At 31.0% G+C, this 9,590-nt stretch overlaps 1 protein-coding gene across 1 annotated transcript; it reads left to right on the top strand.

Moving 5' to 3' along the window:
- The first annotated feature begins 288 nt into the window (after positions 1 to 288).
- Positions 289 to 4,305, top strand: LOC120174105 (protein TRIGALACTOSYLDIACYLGLYCEROL 3, chloroplastic-like). Its single transcript, XM_039181075.1, has 10 exons — positions 289 to 600; positions 1,271 to 1,399; positions 2,176 to 2,271; positions 2,395 to 2,472; positions 2,571 to 2,632; positions 2,777 to 2,852; positions 3,182 to 3,289; positions 3,693 to 3,868; positions 3,955 to 4,039; positions 4,127 to 4,305. The coding sequence occupies exons 1-10, from the start codon at positions 403 to 405 to the stop codon at positions 4,163 to 4,165; spliced, it is 1,047 nt and encodes a 348-aa protein (XP_039037006.1). The 5' UTR covers positions 289 to 402; the 3' UTR covers positions 4,166 to 4,305.
- The last annotated feature ends 5,285 nt before the right edge of the window (positions 4,306 to 9,590 follow it).

Raw genomic sequence — 9,590 nt, 5'->3', positions numbered from 1 at the left:
ATTTGGAAAACTACAATGCGAATTTGGAAACTGAGTTGCAAAATTGGTTCACGTTGCGAATTTGTTGGTCATTTTCACAAATCCAAAAAAAATTAATTAAAATCGTATATTATAATACATTTTCGGTCATTATTTTCTCTTCTTTTATTTATTAACCTATTAATTAAAAATTCAATTCAACTCTGGGCTCCTATTTTCCAAACCCATTTCCTCACTTCAACTTTAGAGACTTGGATTGATTAACCTATACTTAGAATTCCCAAATTCTGGGTCTTCCCCATAAACCACTAATTTCCAGCACCCAGAATTCCTTTTTATAATTCTCTTCGAGATTTCCCTTTCAAAAATGATCAGATTCTACTAATAGTGCAAGTTTCAGAGTTTTCGTTTCCCTCAAAGAAAATGACAAGAGCGATCGTTTCCTCAAGTTTATTGGGCTTGTTTCCTGTGGTTTCATCAGCTAAAAGTTGTGATTTGGGTAAAGAAAGAAACAGATTTTGTTGTTTCAATGAGAGGAAGGAGCAAAGAAACGTTATCTGTGCTTGTATGGCTCCTACTAGAAACCTGGGGCGTGATGGATTCCCTGGAACTAAGTTAAATGTAAATATATCTGCAATTTTCTGTTTCCTTTAGCTCTTTATTGTATTTGATTTAGAAGGATATTTTATGGCAGTTTCTTTAGGTTGACTTGAAATTTTGTTCTGTTTGGTCGAATGGAATCTGCTTGATTGCTAGCCATGTCTTCGCTTATATTATATGCCTTATCATTATTGACTTTTTTATTTGGTTCCAAATTGTTTATGTTTTCTATTTTCTGCTGAACATTTGTTCTTTCATGGTAATTTTCGCATCCAATTTATGCTTACCTTTGTCTTGCAATCGAAATGTGTAAAAATATCCAAGAGATTTTAGCATCTGTTTCCTTGTTGCTAATTGTTTTTGCTTTCAAACAGAATTTGCCAAGAGGCAAAGAAAAGGTGGAAAACCGAATCTTTATATTACAAGTGGACAAATAAATAAAATGCAATCCTGTTTCTAACATAATTGTTTTTTAAGTAAAGTGTGCAATTTGTTCTATAGAAATTTTGACACTTACAAGGTTTGATTTTTCAGAAAATTATTATATTTGTTTCCAATTGAGCATTTTGCTCTTGGAAGAAGAAACAACTAGCAAAAGCAGTAACCAAATGAAGCCTTAGGAATTTAGACTTTCTTTATGTATTGCTTTTAGTTTCTCAGTCTCAACATGGTGATTTGCAATTGTTTTTAGGAATCATCTAAATATGGGAATTTGAACAAGGAAGTGAAGCATGAGAATGATTCTGATGTTCTTATTGAATGTCGTGACGTATACAAATCGTTTGGAGAAAAACACATCTTGCGAGGAGTGAGCTTCAAGGTGATTTTTGTGGCTTTAGATATGGTTCCTGTTATTCTAGCAGTGTTTGGACTACATTTCTATTATTCTGATATTTATTAGTTGGGCTTCTGATTGTTATTTCAAGTTGTTAGATACCTTCCAAAAACCGTTTGAACATTTTCTCCAGTGGAAGAGTTGGGGAGTGTCGAGGTGTTCAACGATTCATTTTTATGAATCGTTTCTAGATGAAAATGAAACACTTTTTGGGGATCGAACTACTTTAGAAAAGTCGAAGGTATTGCAGTTATAGTAAATTCAGTCCCATAGTTTCTCAAACAAGTGCATAAAATGGCATCAAGTTGTGTAGTACCATACTACATTATACTTCCCAAATTTCATACTGAGCTGAGAAAACTTTATCTAGAATGATTTAAGGATTGCACACTTAATGATCATCCAAAGCACATTAAGACACTGACACTTTAACATTGGGTAAACCATACCAAACACCTAGCCATAAACAAATTGGAGTACATGAGTAACATATTAATCACAATTTGGTGACATCTTCAATTTGTTATACCAAGTGTTATTTTACAATTTATGGTCTTAGATGTATGGCTTGTGTTCTATTACTATACAATGTGCCCAAGTACTTGTATCCTAATTTTATCCTTTTTACCAATTCCCTATGTCCAAATATTTGAATATAGTCAAATTAGAAACATAGATTTTCCCCCCTTTTCTGTATCTTTTTTATAATTGTTTCTCTCTCTTTTTGTCTGTTGATTCTGAATGTTTCCCTTGATCAATAGATTAGGCATGGTGAAGCTGTTGGAATAATTGGTCCTTCTGGCACTGGGAAATCTACGATTCTTAAGATTATTGCTGGACTTCTTGCACCAGACAAGGTAAGTAATGCTTATTGAGTCTGATTTCATATTTTTGTTACTTTGTTTTTGCATAATTATGTTGCATATTGATTTATTACTACTTAGTTCCTTACATAAGGAAAGCATACTTCTTATGTGCAGGGAGAGGTATATATTCGAGATAAAAAAAGGTCAGGTTTGATTGGTGATGATGAGATATCTGGTCTTCGAATTGGATTGGTAAAATTTTATTTAAGTTCTGAATACTATACTGGCAGGGCTTGGAGATAATTCATTGGTCGCATGATCGGTTTCTTAGTTTACTTTTTTGGTAACAGGTTTTTCAGAGTGCAGCACTTTTTGATTCTTTGACTGTTCGCGAAAATGTTGGTTTCCTTTTGTAAGCGACACTATAAATTCTTACCTAAAAATATTATACTATTTTTATCCTTAGATTTTAGGGGGTTATCTTGGATTCTAAATTCCGTTTCTCCCGATTAAAGAAATTACTCGAGTTGGTTGATGACTTTGTGTTTATGCATAGATATGAAAATTCAAGCATGTCCGACGAACAAATTTCACAGCTTGTGACGGAGACATTGGCTGCTGTTGGTTTAAAGGTATGTTTTTTTCCTTTTGACTTTCTTCACCTGGATAGCATCAAATGTTAATTACTTGTCCCAGCTTGGAATTTTCTCGCCTGATTTGGGGTTAATATGTAACCAATAACTAAGGTCTTAGTAAGTGTTGTGTCGGGCTGGCATGAACCAACATAATGAACCCTTGAAACTTGTTTTACGTAGTTAATGCGGAACCTCAGTTCTCATAGACTATCTGGTTATCATGTAACAAGTGTACGCCTTTACTTTCATTACCTCCTTTTGCACTGTAGGGGCCTTTATATTTAAGTCTTCAGTATATAAAAAATACCAATGCTTGTTCTCTTCAGGGAGTTGAAGAAAGGTTACCATCCGAGTTGTCCGGAGGAATGAAGAAAAGAGTTGCTTTAGCTCGTTCTATAATCTGTGATATAACCAAAGAATCAATTGATCCAGAGGTATGGTAAATTTCTCTTTGGAATTAATGGTGTGGAGTTTTTGAGATAATCCAGTGCATTATTCTTTTTCTCCAAAAGTTATGTTTTATAGCAGCCTTGGTTTTGTATCGTAACATGAACATTCAAACGTGCAATCCAAACAAACCATGGAAAAATGGGTTTCAACTGTTATCCAGCTGATCCTATTTGCTTTCAGATATTAATTCCAAACTGTAAAATTCAGAACACAACATTCATTATTAATATTCCATATCTTACAGCCATGGTGATAATTTATAAAATCATTTATCATTTGATTTGTCAGTTATTCACTACAAATTGCTGTATATATTTGTCTTCCATTGTCGTTGTTAGGTTCTACTTTTCTATTTGTTTTAAGAATTTTGTTGCACCTTAATGACAGGTACTTTTATACGACGAACCAACAGCTGGCCTTGATCCGATTGCATCAACAGTTGTTGAAGATCTCATCCGCTCTGTGCATACGAAGGGCGAGGAGGCACCTGGGAAAGAAGGAAAGATCGCATCTTATGTGGTTGTTACACATCAACATAGTACCATCCGAAGAGCTGTCGACAGGTTTTCTCCGATATACGATGTGTTTTAATTGGATTCTGCCATGATGTTGGATGGTCTACTCATTGAATCTCGTCTTTACTTAATAGGTTATTGTTTCTTCATGAGGGGAAGGTTGTTTGGCACGGAATGACCGACGAATTTACGACATCCACCAATCCGATTGTTCGACAGGTAATGACCGAAACTAGTTGCAATGAATTCGAAAGAGAAAACAGTTGGCAATTGCTCATCGTGGACGTTGTCCTTGTGTTATTTCAGTTTGCATCTGGTAGTCTGGATGGTCCAATCAGATATTAGAGGCACATACAAGATTTAATATCAGCTGCCAGTTGGGGATTCTGAGCAAAAACCAAGTCAAATGTCAATTTTCCATTTAGGCAGTGTGTTTGCCTTTGATAGTTAAGTGCAGCGGGATTAGTTGATGTAGATTTAACATGTTTTATTTTCACCAATTCAAAATATGAACCTAATTTTTCTTTCATTCTCTTTATTTATAAATTGTTGATATAAGTATATTTTTGTCTATTATATCTAATATTTAAAATTCAGTCGTATTATTTTTATTTACACATATTTAGTTCTTTTCCTTTAGATTTAAAAATTAAAGTCAAATTATTAATAGTGATAAAATTGCTCTGTTAAATTCAATTATGTGACATTTTAAAATAGAAAATATTTTTCAGTTATTTAATTAGAAAAATGACGTTCTAATGAACTTGGATTTTATAGACATGCTTTAACAATGTTAACAATTGAACCTGAATGCTTAATCTGAAAGGTAGATAAAATAAATTTCTAAAAGTAGGATGCCTAAATTTCGAATGTGCAAAGAGTCTTCGTACTTGAAGCATATTTTAACCTTATACTTTTTATATAATGCTCAAACTATCTTTAAAATATTACCCCCAAAAAAATCAGCATTCTTTTTTGTACATTTTACATTTGTATATTTAATGATATATTATCTAAAATATAAGAATAAAAATTTTGTAATATAATTATTGATAAATAAGAAATAAACTGAAGAATACTTTCATATTATTATATTAATGCAATTGTCTAGGAGTTTATATATACACGAGGTAGAAATAGGGATGAGTATAGGACCCAAACCCGACAGGTTCCAAACTGATCCGATCCGATCGGGTCAGATTTTAAAAAAAATTAAGTTCGGGGTGGGTCGGGTTTAGGGTGAAAAATACCCAATCCGACTCCACTCGGCCCCAAAAAATTATAATTTTACCTTATATATTTAGAGATAATTGCAAAAATACCCCTCTATATAATATTTTCTTTCAATTAAATCCCTATTGTTATTGAAGAAAAATAATATTTTTTTAATAACTATATTATTTCAAGTCGGATTGGGTTGGATGAAATTTTATCTCAAAAAATCGGGTCGGATGGAAGATGTATATTTTTCGGGTCGGTTCGGGTCTAGTGGAGAGTTTATAATTTTTGGGTCGGGCTGGATTTGATTTTCTTGCCCATCCCTAGGTAGAAGTAACTAACTAGCTTAACTCCCTAACTAGTAAGCAACTAACTAACCATAATTATAACCTCTTAACAATCTCCATCAAGTTAGTGGGTGAAAAATAATTTTAACCCCCAATTTGGATAATAAGTTTTCATGTTGTTGCACATTCAAAGCCTTTCTCATGATGTCAGCTTGTTGATCTTTGGTGGCTCTGCCCTTGTTGTATCTTTTCCTTGATAAAATGACAAAAAAAAATTATGTGTTTTGTACGCTCATGGAAGATAGGATTTACTGCAATCTGCAAGTCAGCATTGCTAACACTATAAAGCTTTGCATGTTGCTCATCTTCAACACCAAGCTCAACCAGTGACCTCTTTAACCAAATAAGCTCTGTAGTAGTCGCCATACTCTTGTATTTTGCTTCTGCAGACGAACATGCAATAGTACTCTGTTTCGTTGACTTTCAGAAAATTAACGAATCACCTAGATTGATGCAAAATCATGTTGTAAATTTTTGGTTAGTGACTAAAATGTAAGTTTTAAAGTTTGATAACCAAAATATAAACTTGTTAAAAGTTCAAGGACCAAAAAGATAATTTTTAAAAGTTACATTTTGCTCATAGACGAATAATTTGTCACGAAACTAATATTTTTGTTAGAATCAAAATTTTGATTCAGGGTTTTCATTAAAAGCTATAAAACAATAAAGTTCGATGAAAATCGGATAATCGGATTGAGTCGAAATTTTATGAAAATTTGAAGAATGCTAGATAAAGGTTGGAAATATATTTCCATATTTTAGAACAGTGAAATTTAGCATGGATGAGTGGAATTGAAGTTAATTTTCCCTATTTAGTTAAAATTACATGTTGAGTTTCATTAATTGAGTGGTTGAAGAACATGTTTGATTTTGAAGATTTGATGGAAGATTTTTACGTTGTTGATGTTGTAGATTAATTCTACAGCATGAATGATGATAAAAATTAAGTGTATAAGCATATAAGAAATTTGACCATCGCTAGGGTTTATGGAATTGATTAAATTTTGATTGAATTTGATGTTGTGATGATTGGAATAACGTGGATTTGATGTAAGGAAGTTGAATTCATGCTTGAAATTGAATAAAAAGTTTACCCTAGTGTATTAAGGACATTCGACCGAAGGGAAAAATATTGGGGTAAAATATTGAAAATTTCCTACGGTCTAGAATTGATATTAGATGTATTCTACTTGCTTTGGAGATTGAATTGAATCAATTTGGAACTTCGAGATAGTGAAAGGACCATTTTACAAGTTTTGGAAATTTTGTGATGTTGATGAGAAATTGTGAAATAATGGTATTCAATGTTGAATTTAATTATGGAATGCTGAATTTTAAGTTAGAATATTGAAATTGGGACCAAAGTGAAAATTTGGTGAAATTCCATAGTGGAATTTGAATAATCATGGGATTTAGGGACTTGATTGCAAGTTTATATATGTGATTGTACTATTTCAGTATGAAAGTAAAATGCTAGAAATTATTATTTGAATGCTGAATTTCAAGTATAAGTATTTAATTGGGATCAATTTTCAAATTTGGTAAAGTTGATGTTTAAATTCGAAAGGACTAAGAAGATTAAGGATGAAATTGCAAGTTTTCAATTGTTAACAGGTTGGATCGAGTATATTATTTATATGCTGAAAATTTTTGTATTTGACTTGAAGTAAGTAAATTGATGAAGGACCATTGTGAATTAAATGGAAAAGTTGATGTGAATTCTAAAAACATAAAAGGTGATTTAAATGTAAAGTTCGTGAAAGTTGAGGGATTGATGATGGAAATGAACATTTACGGAATTGAATAGTTATTTTGGAAAGTTTGAAGTTATGATGAAATTTTGATTTAGTTTTATATCGATTATGATTATAGAATTTATTTTATCAGAATTAGTATTATATAATTTTTAAAATGGTGTAATGTATATGATGTCGTAAAGATTACAACAAAACTTGTGATCCCAATGATTCGAAAGTGAAAGGCAAAGCACCTGAGTAAAAGGATATCATAGAAAAGGTTCAGTAGTGAGGCAAAAGTGAGTGCGATTTATTTATTTAATTATTCTGATCGAGGAAGACTTGCGATAAATCAACCTCATATTATTTTAAATTATGAATTTTAAAGTATAGTTTAATTCTAATTATGGAATGTTTCCATAATGCTTACATAAAGGTTTTATGAATGATTTTTTGGTGTGAATTACCCAATATTTCTATTTATGATATTTTCTGGAAAGATATTTGAATGAAATCTCTAAAGTGATTTTTGGAAATGAACTGCCTAAAGTATTTTATATGATATATATATATATTCAAATTATGGATGATTTCGGGTATAAACTGCACAAGTTATACTTTTTATATTGATTAGATGAAAATGATTCTGATTTGAGATGTATGATTAATGAATGAATATAATATGATCTGAGAGCCCATTGTATGTTGCATTGAGAATCGTAGGTACACTTGACATGCCATGAAGTTGAGTAAAGTAAAGTTTGATTCTGATATGGTACATTCGTGTACATTATTATTGCACCGTTGGTGCGGATGATATGATTGCACTTATAGTGCATATGAAGATGATGATGATGATGGCACCGTTGTTGCTTAGTGTGCACATTTGTCCGACTCACATACATTGCATTCTCTTACATATACATTGGGTATAAAATTAAATGTGAAAGTTATGAAAAGTATCTGAAAAGAAAAAAAAAATGAAATATGAAATATGAAAGTTTTGAAATGTGTTCGAATGAAAAAGAACATGGAATAATTGTTATATCTGATCTTGATTAACATGGTTTTGATAAAATCATGAGATATTATTTTCAGAGTTTTGAAAAGGAAAATGGCTTGAATAACTCAGTTTGAATGTTCAATGATTTTATTTAAATTTCATTTTAATGTTTTATATTTATGAGATTTTATGTTTTATCTCACCTTAGTTGTATTACTGCCTCACTATGTTTTACTTATCACATGATGATTTTTCATGCATAAGTTCAGATAAAAAAAAGAACGTGAAGTGAGGAGCCTCTCAAGCATCTTTTCATAAAATCGTACCTAATATCGGTATCAGTGAGACATATCTAATGATCATTTTTGCTTTTTAATGGCAAGTATATTATATATATCTGGTTGATTTGATGGATTTATTTAGAATGTTCTGTAATAATAAATTAGGACTATTCTATTTTGGCTAGTGTCAGCTATATATAAAAGTATGAATGAATCTCATATATATATATATATATATATATCATATCTTATTATGTTTTAAAAAGTTTTTAAAGGGTTTTTAAATTAAGCAGTGTTTAGGCAGTTTTATATAGTTTGTGAAACAACACTGAACTGCTTAATTGCTTCCTAATATCGATTTTATTTTGAATGATAAATTACTATTTTATGATTTTACCAATTAATTAATTAAATTTAAGTTGATAAATTGAAATCATAAAAATGGTCCAAAATTTTAAGGGTTTTATGCAAAGAATGTCTGAATGTTTAATGTGGCATCTTTAACTCGTATTTCGAGACTGTACGAGTTATGGGTGTTATATTTATTGATATCAAAGATTTATGTTTAGTCGATTCTTGGCCTAAACAAGGTCTGTATTATGTTAAAAAGGTGTACATGTCACTAGGATGTCAATATTACTGATATGATATAGTTAGTAGATTTAATTGTTTATGCTGCTCCTTACTAACGTAATTTTGAAATGTGATTGTATTAGATGTCGAAAGAAGAAGGATCGTCTCAAAATATTAATTTTGAGCTTCAAGATGAAGCTAAAAGTGAGGGTAAAAAATCTGATAAGGATAAAAAAAAGATCGAGATTATAATCGATCCAAACAAACCAGAGAAAACTTTAGTAATTTGCCTAGAAGGGTTGGAGTAGTAAGAGATTATCCTCAATTTTGTGGAAGAAATGTCCCATATCTTAATGAGGTTAATGAATAAGAGGAATATATCAGTTAATGAATAAGAGGAATATATCAGAATGTTTAGAAGGTATGTAAGAGAATTTGAGAATGAAGAGAATTCGAAGATTATTGAATTTACTGATGAATCTCGGGTTTCTACAGGTATGTATTAAATTTTTTATGAAATATTAAATTTTTTATGAAATTGTATAAGTTAAGTATTAAGTTGATTAGATAAATATTTGATTTGATTTAATCTTGAGTAAATGGGATAAAAAA

This window comes from Hibiscus syriacus, unplaced genomic scaffold (assembly GCF_006381635.1).
Source record: "Hibiscus syriacus cultivar Baekdansim isolate YM2019G1 unplaced genomic scaffold, ASM638163v2 tig00112000_pilon, whole genome shotgun sequence".
In the NCBI taxonomy this organism is placed as follows: Eukaryota; Viridiplantae; Streptophyta; class Magnoliopsida; order Malvales; family Malvaceae; genus Hibiscus; species Hibiscus syriacus.
The sequence above is the reverse complement of the archived record's forward strand: the minus strand, read 5'-3'. Positions and strand labels throughout refer to the sequence as shown.